Raw genomic sequence first — 17,937 nt, 5'->3', positions numbered from 1 at the left:
CTGTACCTCTATGTTGAGTCTTGATAATAGACTGTACCTCTATGTTGAGTCTTGATAGTAGACTGTATCTCTATGTTGAGTCTTGATAGTAGACTGTACCTCTATGTTGAGTCTTGATAGTAGACTGTATCTCTATGTTGAGTCTTGATAGTAGACTGTATCTCTATGTTGAGTCTTAACTAGACTGTATCTCTATGTTGAGTCTTGATAGTAGACTGTATCTCTATGTTGAGTCTTGATAGTAGACTGTATCTCTATGTTGAGTCTTGATAGTAGACTGTACCTCTATGTTGAGTCTTGATAATAGACTGTACCTCTATGTTGAGTCTTGATAGTAGAGTGTATCTCTATGTTGAGTCTTGAAAGTAGACTGTATCTCTATGTTGAGTCTTGATAGTAGACTGTACCTCTATGTTGAGTCTTGATAGTAGACTGTACCTCTATGTTGAGTCTCGATAGTAGACTGTATCTCTATGTTGAGTCTTGATAGTAGACTGTACCTCTATGTGAGTCTTAACTAGACTGTATCTCTATGTTGAGTCTTGATAGTAGACTGTATCTCTATGTTGAGTCTTGATAGTAGTACTGTACCTCTATGTTGAGTCTTGATAGTAGACTGTACCTCTATGTCGAGTCTTGATAGTAGACTGTATCTCTATGTTGAGTCTTGATAGTAGACTGTATCTCTATGTTGAGTCTTGATATAGTAGACTGTATCTCTATGTTGAGTCTTGATAGTAGACTGTATCTCTATGTTGAGTCTTGATAGTAGACTGTACCTCTATGTTGAGTCTTGATAGTAGATTGTACCTCTATGTTGAGTCTTGATAGTAGACTGTATCTCTATGTTGATCAGTCTTGATAGTAGACACATGTACCTCTATGTTGAGTCTTGATAGTAGACTGTATCTCTATGTTGAGTCTTGATAGTAGTACTGTACCTCTATGTCGAGTCTTGATAGTAGACTGTACCTCTATGTTGAGTCTCGATAGTAGACTGTATCTCTATGTTGAGTCTTGATAGTAGACTGTACCTCTATGTTGAGTCTTGATAGTAGACTGTATCTCTATGTTGAGTCTTGATAGTAGACTGTATCTCTATGTTGAGTCTTGATAGTAGACTGTATCTCTATGTTGAGTCTTGATAGTAGACTGTACCTCTATGTGAGTCTTGATAGTAGACTGTATCTCTATGTTGAGTCTTGATAGTAGACTGTATCTCTATGTTGAGTCTTGATAGTAGACTGTTACTGCCGTTGTGTAACTTACTACAAACCTTGTGATCATATCTGACGATACACGGCATCAGTGAAATGCATGCTCTTACAAACCCTATTTGATACTTCCAGGCAAGATTTGTCAGTCGTTATTTTCTGTTCATATTATGCTAAGCTTGTCTGTAGGATGACAAAATTAAATTCTGTTCACATCATTCCAAGCTAATGTCCGTAGAATGGCAAAATTGAATTTCGCCAACAAGAACTCAACTTGTCCAAGTCAGGTTAATGTGGTGTACTATCATACCAAGGCATTATATATCACATGGTTTGTATGAGGCAGTCTGATTGGTTGTAGTGTTGATGTACAAAATATAATGACAAAATTAGCTATGCAGGTATAACTAGCCTTTTTGTGGTGCATCATGGAGGGTGCTATAATTTAATAGGTGTCCGAGGTTGGCTTGAAATTCCAGCCACAAACCTGATATGATTAATAGGTGTCTGAAGTTGGCTTGAAATTACAGCTACAAACCTGATATGGTTCATAGGCATCTGTGGATGGCTTGAATTTCATTTGAGTCAACATGACAAAATTCTCGAGGTTCATAAACTTTTTAGAAGAATATGGGGACAAATTTATCAAAAAGTTAAGTTTGAAGGTGGGTCATTATGCCTTGGAAAAGGTCAATCCACTTTGGACTCAATAAATAAATTATATATATTGTACTATAATCTTCACATGCATATCAACTTGTGTCACGATACGATCCAATATGGCCACTGTGCAAACATTTGACATTGTCCTTATACCAACTTTGAATGAGATCTGTTCAGGCATGTCTGCAGAATGGCTTTGAACATTTTGTTATGATTTTTCCATATTTGGGACCATTACACAGACATGCATGAACAATTTCCATTAAAAGATCCAACAAGACTGCTAGGCAGCTATTCTGTTGTGATATGTCTGGTGCCATTTGACGATACACGGCATCAGTGAAATCCATGCTCCACCAATTAAGTGACACTTTTCACTTTTCACCACTCGCAAGTAGCACATTTTGCCACTTGCTACTCGCAACTCACCACTCGCATCATGCATATTTTGTACCTCGTAGATACCTGGCCATTTGGCACATGTCTGAGCAGATCAATTTCAATAATGGTATAAGGGCAGTGTACTATTAGGTACATACATGTGAATTTGTGATTGCACCTATCACAGACAAGAAGTGTTACAATCCAAACAGGGATCAACAGCTCCCAAACAGCTGGGACTTTGTCATCTATGATAGCTTGTTGTTTATTGTTTCCTTTTTGCTTTTTAAATATATCTTTCCCGACAAGGTGCCATGTAATAAAGTAATGATTTGAATGCTGGTGTGTGTGTGTTTTAACCTCTGCCTGACCGATTGCCATTGTATTTCGTGGGGACATTCCTTGGGGCACATAGATGGGAAATTGTTTAGATGGAAATCACCACATCAGATATGTGCGTTTTGGATCAAAATGTGATTCATGGTGTGAGAAAATGCTTTGACTCAGCCTAGAAATAAAAGGTTATTGTTTTATTGATGCAATGAAATCATTGAATCTTTTATGGGCTACGTACTTCACATCTTAATGTCAATGGCATCAAGATTAATCTCTGCTTGAGGTTGCTTGGAAACGCTGTTTTTAGCACAGCTGAATTAAATCATACTTAGACACTGTGCCAATTGTGTTGTAGTACAACTGTATTTGGCTTTTGCTATTGTCATGGTCTTGTTGTTAGGGATATTTGCATACATTTCTTGAATCTTTATTAACTTGCCTACCCTTCCCACTTTTCATCTTTGCAATATAAACTATCATTTATCTGTTGCTATGGGCATGGTCATGTTGTTAGTCATATTTGCATACATTTTTTTAAAATCTTTAGTCACCTACCCATCCCTGTTGTTATCTTTTTATCATCATCATTTCACTGTTGCTAAGGGCATGATCATGGTTGCTAGGGCCAATTGTGTCGAAATGTTTTCAACAATAACTGCAAAATAATACACCCAGAAAGACCCACATTAAGTTTCAACCTATTCTTTTAATTTCCCCTCGTGGGATGAATAAAGTAATTCTGATTCTGATTCTGATTCTATTCACTATGCATTTTCAAGATATTAGTTTTTGACCAAAATTGAGATTTTAGGACTAATTTGCATATCGCTGATGGGATCATCACCTTATGAATACAACTTCATCTACACATCCCCAGATGCATCCCCATTAAATTTCAGCCCAATCTGCTCAGTAGTTTTTGAACTATATATTTTTGTCAAAAACCCCCACATTTTTAACACTAATTTGCATATCACTGATGGGTTCATCAGGTCATGAATAATTCTAATATAAACATCCTGAAGAACGTTCCACCCAAATTTCAGCCTAATTTGCTCAGTAGTTTTGGAATTAAAGATTTTTGACCAAAAAGACACATGTTTATACCTAATTTGCATACCACTGATGGGATCATCATTACATGAACAATTCTTAATCTAAACACCTCTAAGATAGAACATTCCAACCAAATGGATCTGCTGAGTAGTTTTGGAGTTTAAGTTTTTTGACCAAAAATAGAGCCAAGGGCAACTGTAGTCTTTCAAAATGTTTACCCACATGCTGATCCATGCTAGGTATAGGTGTTCATTTGCTGAATGATTATCCAGTTGCCTATCCAACACTGTTGTTATCTTTGCAATATATGTGATCTTTTGGCTGTTGCTATGGGTGTGGTCATGTTGCTAGACATATTTGCATACATTTTTTTATTATTAGTTCATGTGTCTATGAATCCATGATGTTATCTTTGCAATATATGTGATCATTTGGTTGTTGCTATGGGCATGGTCTTGTTGCTAGGTATATTTGCATGAATTTTATGAATGTTTATTCATTTGACTATTAATCCCTGTTGTTATCTTTGAAATATGATCACTTGGCTGTTGCTATGGGCGTGGTCTTGTTGATAGGCACATTTACATACATTTTTGAATGTTTATTCATTTGTTTATTAATCCCTGTTATCTTTGCAATATACGTTGTCATTTGACTGTTGCTATGGGCATGGTCTTGTTGTTAGGTACATTTACATACATTTTCAAAATGTTTACTCACTCGTCTATTAATCCCTGTTATCTTTGCAATATATGTGATCGTTTGGTTGTTGCCATAGGCGTGGTCTTGTTGCTAGGCATATTTGCATACACGCTTTGAATGTTTATTCATTTGCCTACCAGGTGATGATCTTATGTAATCAAAATATACTTGCATTTGGATGGAGCTAAGGGCATGGTCATGGTTGATTGGGACATTTTCGTCAAACTATTTTGAAGAAAATCTACAGAATAAAACTTCAGTCTCAAGGACCAAGTACATAAGCATAAGTTTTTGACCAAAATTCACATTATATGCTTAATATTATATGCTCATATATCATTATATGCTTAATATTTCTTCATCTATACACCCCCAGATGCATCCCCATTAAATTTTGGCCCAATCTGCCAAGTAATTTTAGAATTTAAGATTTGTGACCAAAAAGACACATTTATAGCCCTAATTTGCATATCACTGATGGGATCATCATGCACCCTTAAGAATGTCCCACCAAATTTCAGACCAATCTGCCCAGTACTTTTTGAGTTTAAGTTTTTTCACCATAAATCACATTTTTTTACCCAAATCACACATCGATGTTAAGATCATTTTGATTTGAACAATTTCCCAACTAGACAGCCAAGGCAATACACCCGCCAAATATCATGGCAATCAGTCTAGTGGTTTTTGACCTTAAGTTGCTTACATACACACATCCACACACACACACACACGGACAGACACTTAGCGATGCCTATAGCACTTCTGAACCTTATCAGTTCAGTTGTGCTAAAAATGGGATTAGGAGAGGTCACATTTTACTTTGACTCATTGTTCTGTCTAACTCTGCCTTATCATGACATTCACAAGCCATTAACGGTCCAAGTGCAACAAACCCGCGGGCTTGCCTGACGAAAACGGGTGTCATAAAAGTTGTTTGCATCTCTAAAGCTGTTTGTAGTGTTACTTATAATAGCCTAATAAATTGATAACAACTGATATAAGACGGAGATAAGGTTTGCCTCAATTGACCCACTCCTTAGAAATGATCTTACGCTGTGAACTACACTGTTTACTTGTGTTATGTAAGAGCCCATCATCACATGTGTAAATATTGGTACTCTTTGATAACAAGTGGACTTGCTTCTTTAATGGCTTGTCCCAGTAATGTTTTTTTTTTTTGCCATCCCATCACTGTCACTGGTTCCAAATCCCATTGCAGCCCCTTTGGTTAGGTTTGGGTTAATGTTAGGGTTAGGTACCATAATGTCAGCCCATATCAATCAAATTGCTGCTGACAACCATGTAGTAAATTAACCCTCAGTTGGGTAAGATAGTGGGGATAACATTGTGGCGATGTTCAACTTGGTTGGGAGAGAGCTAATCTAATTGTTGGGTGTTGTGGCTTTCAGTTCAGCCCATGAGATACAAAAACAGGGGCTTCACACACATCGATACGGTGGTAGTAATGGAACATAACCACATTGGTGGCAGCGATGGGATTAACCCTACTATTGATTCTGGTATTCATGAGATTTAAAATTTCCATTTCTGACAGCATTTCAATCCATGTTTTGAACTACTTTAACAGGGGAAGGGTAATGTTTTAGAGAAAGAAAGTTGAGGGAGGGCCACTTTTTAGCACAACAGATTGGGGAAGGGTCATATTTTATGTAACAGTAACAGCCCAGGCCTGATTTTCTCAGTTGTCCCCCTGTATAATTACTGAAGGCGATTTTGACATTTATACTACCTACCATCTATACTGGCATTGGTTAGATGTGTGTATGCGTAAGTGTCTATTCAGGTTTAGCTAATGATTTAACTACCTTCGTGTACCCTCATCACCTAAATTCGCCACCTCCTGAATCTGCAAGTTCTACCGAACATTGGGAATGCATGATCATTCTATTGCTGAGTGTGTATTTGCAGGCATGCTGCCATTGCTATGGGCCAGGAAAGATCATCACAACACTTGTTTTGTCAGAAGTGGTGAACATATTGTCTCTTTTCTCCATACATATCAAGAGGTTTTGCTATGATTCAAATCATCATCATCATTGTTGTCATAATCGTCGTCGTCGTCATCGTCATCTTCGTCGTCGCCATCACCATAACAACTATCATCATATCAATCAATGTTGATGAACAGAGTACATAAAGAATCGATCCAAAATGATTAATTTACCTACAACCTGTACACTCAAATAATGAAATTCATAGTATTTATTTCCAATATTTGATGGTTACAAGACTGCAATATATAAAGAATCTTGTGAAAATGAAGGAAAGCCTGATAAAAATTGAACAGTACCAGTAACACAGTTCAGTGTATTGCTGCTATACATTTAGACATGATTATAATCAACCATGGCTATACTTGACACTTTCAAAGAGTGAGGTCAACTATGGCTACTGCTGATAACAGAGTTGACCCTGTAGTGAGGTCAACTATGGCTACTGCTGATAACAGAGTTGACCATGTAGTGAGGTCAACTATGGCTACTGCTGATAACAGAGTTGACCATGTAGTGAGGTCAACTATGGCTACTGCTGATAACAGAGTTGACCATGTAGTGAGGTCAACTATGGCTACTGCTGATGACAGAGTTGACCATGTAGTGAGGTCAACTATGGCTACTGCTGATAACAGAGTTGACCAGGTAGTGAGGTCAACTATGGCTACTGCTGATAACAGAATTGACCCTGTAGTTAGGTCAACTATGGCTACTGCTGATAACAGAGTTGACCATGTAGTGAGGTCAACTATGGCTACTGCTGATAACAGAGTTGACCATGTAGTTAGGTCAACTATGGCTACTGCTGATAACAGAGTTGACCATGTAGTGAGGTCAACTATGGCTACTGCTGATAACAGAGTTGACCATGTAGTGAGGTCAACTATGGCTACTGCTGATAACAGAGTTGACCATGTAGTGAGGTCAACTATGGCTATTGCTGATGACAGAGTTGACCATGTAGTGAGGTCAACTATGGCTACTGCTGATAACAGAGTTGACCATGTAGTGAGGTCAACTATACTCTATCAGCTAGCCCTCGGATGTTCTTCCGATAAAATACGACACACAGTCGAACAGCGCTATCGAGGATGGAACATCCGAGGTCTAGCGAATGTCATCAGGATATAAATAACTGCCAATCAGAGAACCGTATTAGCGACAAGCACAAACAGAGGACAATAGCTAAATTTTCATGCATATTCATCTTAAGGAGGGGCTTGTAAAAATAACCACCAATGCGTAACTAAAATATGTGAATGACAACGTCTACACACTCATCAAACACAATTACCATAAACTGATAAGACATAGTAATGACATAAATGTGTTTGTCAACACCTGCATGCAGAGATTGAATATATTAAAGAATATATATGCATATATGGCCCAACCCACCGCTTATCGTAATCTCAATGGAATGTCCGGTCTGAAAATGACATTCGCTAGACTGTTCGGGCAAGCCCTCACATGCGAACTTTGTTCGCTTATAGTTATAGCATCGAAAGAAAGCCTGAACGTCTAGCAGCAAGACTAGGTCAACTATGGCTACTGCTGATAACAGAGTTGACCCTGTAGTGAGGTCAACTATGGCTACTGCTGATAACAGAGTTGACCATGTAGTGAGGTCAACTATGGCTACTGCTGATAACAGAGTTGACCATGTAGTGAGGTCAACTATGGCTACTGCTGATAACAGAGTTGACCAGGTAGTGAGGTCAACTATGGCTACTGCTGATAACAGAATTGACCCTGTAGTTAGGTCAACTATGGCTACTGCTGATAACAGAGTTGACCCTGTGGTGAGGTCAACTATGGCTATTGTTGATAGGAGTTGACCATGTAGAAAGGTCATCAAAGGTTTCATATAGCTGCACTGCTGCTTAATTGTCGTGATTAAGAACATCATGTAGTTTTGTATTGTACCAGATTATTTATTTCTTCTCATTTTTAAGGTTTGTCGCAGTTACATATCAGAAATTTTAAAGTAAGTTGATTCTGCTTTCTTTGAGACCAGTCAATCTGGTGTGTTCTCCACATAATATGCATACAGAGATTATATCTGCTTGACCTGTGTTAGCATGTGACATAGTTCAATCAATCAGGTAACAGGAATTCAAAATTACATGTGCACAAGTATAGTCTCTGATCCGCAACACACAGACATATATTTTACTATTTTACTTTATCTTCCATGATAAAATTGTTCACACTGATAAATAGTTATCATTTCCAACTATCCATTACCATATGGTATTCATCTGGTTCCACAAATGGCTTGTCAATGCACCTGTTGAGAGACAACAAAAATATCTACAATGGCATATAGCCTAGTCTGAAATGTGGTACATGTAAATATTAATTTGTTCTTGTCCCTATTTCTTACATCAATTCTTTAATATTACTTCACATAAGAGTTCAGACATAACTATACATATACATATACATTGTATAATTACCTAGCTACCACTCTACTTACAGAACATGTCATGTGTATGCATGGCTTCACTTACATTGCACTTTGGGGCAAAAGTGAATTTGAAGGTTTTGTAATGGTAATCTTCAGAGATAGTTTATAAAAGAAGTCAATCTAAATTGTTCTACTCTTCAGTATGAACTTGTCAGAAGGGATTAATACACATTCTATTTCGGACACTCTATGTTATCGACACTACAAATCACCACATCTCATCAGATTCCAGAGTCTATTATATACTAGGCATGACCACCTAAAGTTACCAGTGATGTTACTATACATGCAATATTAATGCCCCTATACATGTACCAATGTTACAGGCCCATTTTTATGTGACATGGGAAACTCATTTAAAATTTACGTTTACATTAGCTTTCAAAGCTTGGAAATATTACCACAAAGGCTATCAATAACCTAAAAGTTGCCTTAATAGAAACAAAAAACCCCTCCAGATCTGCCAGGGGGAAATTTACCTAATACTGAATGCGTAAACACGTAACCAAGGACTCCCTCACCCCCAGAGGTCAGTCGTGCATTCAACTAATAATCAGATGCACCAAACTTTCTACTGTCATAATGGTATCAAACTTTTCTAAAATATTTTCACCCTATGCTAATTAGTTCCATTGCACCCTTTAGAGGGCGACCTGGAACTAGTGTTTTTGTAAGAATTCTTACTTTCTATCCACTTCCGGTTTACAACTCTATAGGGGGTTCCCATACAGTTTTCTTCTGGGTTTCCCAGCATGCATTGTGGCAAACGCGAGTCTTGTGGGACCCCTACCTCCGTAGCTATTTGCATAAGCTAAAAACTTTTGATAGCTGACAATATCGTGTTGGAGGTGGTACTGTACTAAAAGTTGTGGGAGTTGAGGGGTCGTGTTTAAATGCTGAGTCCAAAGGTTACGTGTTTACGCATTCAAATTTCAATGATTCATATTTTGGTTGCTTTGATCATAACACAAATTTGAAAACGCGAAAATTGTTTCTAACGGATAGCAAAATATTTCATCATGTGGGACACATTACTCCGTTTTTAACAGTATTAGGTAAATTGACTGCAAACTAAATTCACAAGTACAAGTCAAAACTACATGTACGGTACTTCCGGTGACCTTGCATTGTACAAGTACGCCATTTCTTGTGTTCAAGATCGTTCAATGATTTTCTATCCACACCCCTTGAAAGTATGAACGGCTAAAGCTCTTTGATGATGAATATTAAACTTGTCCTATTTAGGAAATCCATCTGTATTTACCAAAAATAATTGGCATAGACTTGCCAACATACAATCACACGACATGTGCTTCCATGCCGATCGGGCCGGTCCTTCGGGTACAGCGACTTGCTCCGAAGTCGAGCGTACTTGACTACTACTACATGGTAGCGATATACCAATCGACTCTAGTTTTTTGTCTAGTGACAAATTTTTTTGTCAATGACGTCTGTCGACATCAATATTATTTAAACTATCGTGAACAATGCAAGACTAAGGCTGCTTTCCATACCAAGTACAAAACTGTACATAATACACTTAATACCAACTTTGTCCATTACATATATAATCAATTTGTATATTGTGTGTGTATATATATACACACAAACACCAGTTAAAACAAAATGTTATGTTAACCAGTGCATTGCCTTTCAAAAAGACAACATATACTTGTAAATGAATTACACTTTGAATAACTCTTGTAAAATGATCAGCAGACCAACTGAGTCTTTGTTTTCTGTTCAATATTGTATTAGTACATTATACTAGTAGTGTTACATTTGAATGTCATTTTAGTTGTATTTGCAAATATTGTGATGCACATGTTATCTAAAGATAGTTTTATACTGTATTGTTCCAGTTCAGTTTCCTAAATGTGTGCTAAAAGAAATCAAATTGGTCTAAATAACACTGAAAAAACTCTTAATAAAATGCATTGCCATGTATCCCGTTCTTGTTTGATGTAAATTAGTTCAATATAATGTCAAAAGAAAATAAATGTATGACTCAAAAATGCCAGCCACATTTCATCTAACAGAATAGGAATCAAGTGATATATATTAGTGGTAATGATAATTAAGATGCCCCTATTATCATAGTAATTGTATATCTTAATGAACCTGGTAATACATTTACCTTGTAAGAGCCTGATTATTGGACTGGTTTTGACGTTAGATTACAAAGGTGAATGCAGTGGTGATTTTAAACAAAGTCTCAGAATGTGTTTATATTTAAATTTTTGATTTCCAAGTGGTAGCTCTCCTTCCAGATCTTGTGTATATAAACATGGCATTGTCATCATCATCATCATCAGACCCAATTTCTCATTCAACTTCATTAGAGTTGGAACTAGCTGTATCATCATTCTCACTGTCACTGTCATCAGATGACAAATCACTCTCACTTTCTTTAGATTGATAATAGTGGCATCTTACAGCCTCAACTTTGTCTATTTTGAGCATTCCTGCCACAGCTGGAATTTCATAGTTGGAAAGGTACTTATCAAGTTCGTTCGCTTTCAATTTGGAAATGACATGGAAAATTCGCAAACAAAATGGCTGCCAGGCAGCCATATTGGATCGTATCATAACAACAATGAATATGCACATGTATGTCATAGAACACTGTCCTAATACCAACTTTGAATGAGATCTGTTCAAGCATGTCTGAGTTATGGCTTTGGACATGGAAAATTCACAAACAAAATGGCTGCCAGGCAGCCATATTGGATTGTATCACAACAACAATGAATATGCACATGTATGTCATAGAACACTGCCCTAATACCAACTTTGAATGAGATCTGTTCAAGCAAGTCTGAGTTATAGCTTTGGACAAGGAAAATTCACAAACAAAATGGCTGCTAGCCGGCCATATTGGATTGCATCATAAAACAAATTGACGTGCATATGTATGCCATAGCATGTTGCCCCTGTACCAAGTTTGAAAAAAATCGGCCCAGGCATCTCCAAGAGACGGCTGCGGACGGACGGACGGGCGGATGGACGCACGGACACACAGACGCACAGACAGACGGAACCCAATCCATAAGTCCCCGTCCGAACTTTGTCCGGCAGGGACTTATAACATCCTGTTTTACTTTTAGTACAATTATCCTTTTTGCTGTATTGTTGAATATTAATTATTTCTTTGTGTTTCTTTGGTGTGGTCAAAGATAGGTACTATCATTGGTTGCAAAGCCACTCACAGAAGCGACTTTTGTGTTTGTCACATATATCCACTTTTCAAGATACTAATAAACAATGGTAGCCAGATCATATAGTCATTTGAAACTACTCTGTTTGTTGACTTCTAGTTTCTTGGCCCTGAGAAAGAAATTCTACTGTCTTTTGGATAACACACACACAAACACACACACACACACACACACTCGCACACACATGGGTGCATACACACACGCATGCAAGCACACATGCATGCACACAAGTGTCCTCTCAGACCTAAGGGAATTCAAGGCTAGTTCTTTACCTGATCATAATTTCTCCACAGTACACACACTCAGCAGCAATGATGTCATCAAGTTCCATTTTGATATGTTCTCTCTGATCTTGTTTAGTCAGTACATCAGCCCCAACTCCACCATGTGCCTGACTCAGTAATTTATGCGAAGAGTCACATTGCTGGTTGAACTGCCCAGATACTAATTTACGTTGTAATTCATCTACCTTGCTTTTCCTACTTAATGAGAGATGGGGAAGCACCTACAAATGACATGGATAGATTTGATGATATGATGCATATTGTATACAAGTACACATAGGTATACAAGTACGCATAGGTACATTATGTACACATAGGTATACAAGTACACATAGGTATACAAGTACACATAGGTATATAAGTACACATAGGTATACAAGTACACATAGGTACACAAGTACACATATGTACACAAGTACACATAGGTATACAAGTACACATAGGTATACAAGTACACATAGGTATACAAGTACACATAGGTATACAAGTACGCATAGGTACATTATGTACACATAGGTATACAAGTACACATAGGTACATTATGTACACATAGGTTTACAAGTACACATAGGTATACAAGTACACATAGGTACATTATGTACACATTACCCCTGGCTTGGATCAGAACGGCACAACGGCCCTTTTTAGTCTTCCTCAACTCCCCGGGGAGCATACAATCCATTGCAGCCATTTAAGCACATAGGATTAAAGCCTTCACATTGCAACCTACATCCTACCAGGTCCCCAGTTATACAGCTGGGTTGACTGAGGCACGGTCGTGGTTCAAATCTTGCCCAAGGACTTTAGCCATTCAGAAACAAACAGCAGGCAGCGACAGGGCTCGAACCTGCAACCTGTAGATTCCAAGCCGGTCACGCTAACCATCCACCCATCATGACACATACAAGTACACATAGGTACACAAGTACACATAGGTACATTATGTACACATAGGTATACAAGTACACATAGGTATACAAGCACACATAGGTTTATAAGTACACATAGGTATATAATTACACATAAGTATACAAGTACACATAGGTATATAAGTACACATAGGTATACAAGTACACATAGGTTTATAATTACACATAGGTTTATAAGTACACATAGGTATACAAGTACACATAGGTATATAAGTACACATAGGTACATTATGTACACATAGGTATACAAGCACACATAGGTATATAAGTACACATAGGTATACAAGTACACATAGGTTTATAAGTACACATAGATATACAAGTACACATAGGTATATAAGTACACATAGGTATACAAGTACACATAGGTACATTATGTACACATAGGTATACAAGCACACATAGGTTTATAAGTACACATAGGTATACAAGTACACATAGGTATATAAGTACACATAGATATACAAGTACACATAGGTATATAAGTACACATAGGTATACAAGTACACATAGGTACATTATGTACACATAGGTATACAAGCACACATAGGTTTATAAGTTCACATAGGTACACAAGTACACATAGGTACATTATGTACACTATATACCATACAAAAGTACATTCTGTACCACTTTACCACATACACTAGCTACACCACACACAGGTACATTATGTATACTACACTACACACAGGTACACTATGTACACTACACTACACACAGGTACACTATGTACACAAATAATATAATAATAATAGTAATAATAATAATAAAATAATAATAATAATAATAATAATAATAATAATAATAATAATAATAATAATAACGGTTTATTTCCAAACGTTGTGACCTAAATGGTCAAATTACGATTGTTACATTACTTTAAAAACACATAAAGGACAAAGACACTGCTGGTAACTAAAAAGTGTGAAGTAACATTACAATTAAAAAACAAATTACAATGAAGAGACACACTAGAGACAATGACTATTTTGCAACAAATTGACTCATTAAACAACTGGACTGAGTTCTTTCCGTTTAGTTCTTTCTTTAAAGTTCCTAACATTACGATATCTTGTTGGGTACTTGTGATTTATAAGTGCTGGAACATGGTGATTGAGTTTGTGGTTTGGTTTTAACACTTGGGCAGCAAACTTGCGACAGATATTCTGACATCGAATCTAAATGTAATTGTGATTCCTTATAGGTACTAAAAGGATAAATGGTTCTGAACGCTCTCTTTTGAATGCTTTCTATGTGAGATCTTTGTTTTTCCGTTAAGCTTCCTTGCCAAACGATGCATGCATATTCTAACGTTGAACGAATTAAGGACACATAAATACGTTTCAGATCGTCTACAGTTGTGCCAAATCTACTCAATACACATAATATATGTAACCTCTGTGAAGCTTTTCTGACCATCTCATCAACATGTTTCTCCCATTTTAATTTATTGTTAATCGTCAATCCCAGACATTTGAAGTTTTCTACAATACCTAGATCTATTTCATTCAGGGACAGAGAATAAGGCTTATTGAACTCCTTCGCAAAACAAAACACCATCTCCTTGCACTTCTTGGGATTCAATTTCATGTTGTTTTTTACTGACCAAGCACTAATGTCATCCAACTCAGTCTGCATACAAGAGACAACAGGGGCCCGCCCTGGCCCTGCGCCGAACTGTATTTTGCATGTTGCGCGTGAAAAACAAAAGATGGCGGCACATTCAAACAGAAGATTGTCGCATTTTGTATACATTCAGCGCTCATCACTGAAAAGACGATGCGCATAGTTAAATCACACCTTTGCAGTACTGTCAGGATGCTAGAATGCCTAAAAAAGGCCTGTTATTTATGCATACACTATTTTTACACTAACGAAGTGATCTTTGACCTGTGACCTGACCCCAAGTTTATCTTGCATCGCTCAATGTATGTCAAATCGACCGTACCATTATCCCGACGGGTATTCGTATTTCTAAATACCGTTGCCAATTGTAAATGACGAATTCCATGAGCTTTTTTGCAGTGCTGAATCAAAACTAATGTGTGTCCTACACAAAAACTCAAGTTCGCCGATGAAGTGAGAATTCGTGGCAGCCATCTTGACTTTTGGCAAATCACCTCACTCTTCCGCCTTCCTTCGTCTCGGGTCGCCCGCGAAAAACTATGACAATTAGTCGTTTGGGAACAAAACGTTTTGAAACGTCCGCGGGCGCTTTATCTACCGAACGCGCCCCAGGTGTGTCTCACTGTACACATTCTGATAAGGTGGTGTGATCCATGAATATGAAGTGAGAACACTGAATACATTCTTGTATATCATTTATCATGATTGTGAATAGAATTGGCCCTAGCTTAGTGCCCTCAGGAACACCTGCCCGTATTCCTTGCCAATTTGAACATTTTTTGCCAATTTTTACATGTTGACAAGCTGAAACAAGAAGTGTGCAACCCATTTCACTATATTACAATTTATGCTAAGTTGTAACAATTTAGATATTAAAATATTATGGTCGATTTTGTCAAACGCCATACTGAAATCTAGAAAGCATGCTCTGACCATACTACCTTGTCCTTCAAGCTGTTCTATCCAGTTTTGCACAATATCTATCAAGGCAAATGTAGATGAAGACTTTTTGGCATAAGCATATTGTTTCCTGTCAATTTTCTCGTTAATTTCTCGTTTAATCCATTTCTCAACTAGACTTTCCATCACCTTTGCAACACTACTTGTCAGTGATATTGGATCTACGGTAGCCTATTTCAACTACAATGGTACAAAACCTTCCTGAAAGGAGGCATTAAAGATGTCAATTAAAGGTTGTGCAAATTCCTCAGCAAACTCCTTGAGGAGTCTATTTGTGATATTGTCTGGGCCACTAGCTTTTAATATTCACAAGATTTTTACCAAAACCTAATCATGCAAGTCTTGCCATTACCCTACAAAATACGTCTTCAAAATTTCGACTTCCACCCACTAAATACATCTCTGGATGCCGCGATCGATCGATCAATATCGTACTTTTGTCAAAAATGTCATACAAATCTTTAATCACTTATGAAAACTACGTCATTTGCAAGCAAAAAGTCGGAAACTTTGGAAACCTATTTACATACACTTTAATAACATCCTGAAAGGTAACTGTGGGTAATGTATCACTCGCAGGAAGGTTTTGTGTACAATTGGTATAATCCATTGGCATGTAGTCTTTTGTGATGTTGACAAAATGTGAATTGATTGCATTAGCTAAGGTAATACCATGCAACCTTTCACCATCTACTTCTAGTTTGGGGACATACTCAGATTTACCACGACCACTTTGTTTATCTCCCGCCACCATTTTCTACTGTCCCCTTTCGTACAGTTGGCTATCTTTCTTGAATAGTAACCTTTCCTGTTAACACTTATAGCACGTTTCACTTTGTTCCGCCCGAAATTATACAGGACAAATTTCTTATCATTGAATGCTTTTTGGCGATTTTTGATCATGTATTTGATTTGATCAGTAATAAAAGGTTTAGCAGACGTGCAGACCTTGATTGTTTTCAAGGGGAAATAAAATTCAATTGCAGGAGAAACAGAGGCGAGGCAGGCAGATGTTTTCTCCTTGCAGGATGGACTTTGATAAACACTTTGCCAGTCCTGGGTCATAATCCACTGAGCGAATTCTCGTACATTAGAATCCTTCAAAGGTCTGGTGGTAATTGATTTCGTGGGTACTTGCAATTTCTGTCTAGTTCGCCAGAGAAGCATAGAATGATCAGAGGAACAAAGTGGACCGATGGACTGTGGGGAATTATACAACTGATATAAATTGGTCAATATAAGGTCAAGAGTAACGTCACCTCTGGTTGGAATTGATACAACTTGCTTTAAGTTACAACTACTGATAACTGATTCAATGTTCATACGGTTGAAATTGCCAAGAATAATGATACCAGTCTCAGGTGACTTTGAAATTGTATTGTCAACAATGTTCATAATGTGACTTGTCAAGGGTTTTTCATCACTACCAGGTGGGTGGTAGATACAGAAAATTAGCAACTAGTTTATTCCCCTTGGTAGCCAATGAGGTCGCGCAGTGCACCATACAGATTTGATGTTGTCACTCTGATAGTCTATAAGTCTAGGCTGTAGAGTATATACAAACAAACACCCCCGCCATGTAGCTTTTGTCGGTCTCTGCGAAAAAGGTGATCATTTTCTATGGATATAATGTTATTGGTGAAATCTTCTGAGAACCAAGTTTCAGTCACTGCGGCAATTTGGATATCGTTCATACTGCAAACAGTCCGAAGTTCATCTGCTTTCCTAACCAAAGATCTTGCATTGCATAACATTACATTGGGAAGGGCCTTGATCTTTACCTTCTCACTTGACATCTGTAATGGCAAGAGTGTCCTGTGACAGCTGTATTGATGATGTTGAGGTGGACCCTCCATCACACGATTGGTAATTCTTACCAGTATTAGATACTGTTTGTTCGTGCCTGCTGCGATGCCTCTCTTGATTGGCTGGGCTTAACACAACTTCAAGTTTCTTAGTCTTTGCCAGGTGGTGACATTCAGTCGGTACAATAGTGGATTATTCACAATGGTGTTCATAATCCCAGTAAACATTGCTCTTGAATATGCAAAAGACATCCTTACATGTAATCCTTGCA

General features: G+C 37.6%; 1 protein-coding gene across 5 annotated transcripts in view; it reads right to left on the bottom strand.

Moving 5' to 3' along the window:
* Positions 1-6,984: 6,984 nt before the first annotated feature.
* The window catches only part of LOC144433597 (vacuolar protein sorting-associated protein 18 homolog), a 320,975-nt gene continuing 310,022 nt past the window's right edge, over positions 6,985-17,937 (bottom strand). The window contains exons 24-25 of one of the 5 annotated variants that reach the window (XM_078121924.1): positions 12,331-12,563; positions 6,985-8,683 (exon numbers count right to left, since the gene is read on the bottom strand). In XM_078121924.1, the coding sequence (XP_077978050.1) occupies positions 8,614-8,683; positions 12,331-12,563 (303 nt within the window). In that variant the 3' untranslated portion in view covers positions 6,985-8,613. The remainder of the gene's footprint in view (positions 8,684-12,330; positions 12,564-17,937) is intronic. The other 4 variants (XM_078121928.1, XM_078121923.1, XM_078121926.1 and 1 more) reach the window with 4 other exon arrangements.

This window comes from Glandiceps talaboti, chromosome 4 (assembly GCF_964340395.1).
Source record: "Glandiceps talaboti chromosome 4, keGlaTala1.1, whole genome shotgun sequence".
NCBI classification, from domain to species: Eukaryota; Metazoa; Hemichordata; class Enteropneusta; family Spengelidae; genus Glandiceps; species Glandiceps talaboti.
Note: the sequence above shows the minus strand (reverse complement) of the source record. Positions and strands in the feature narration are given on the sequence as shown.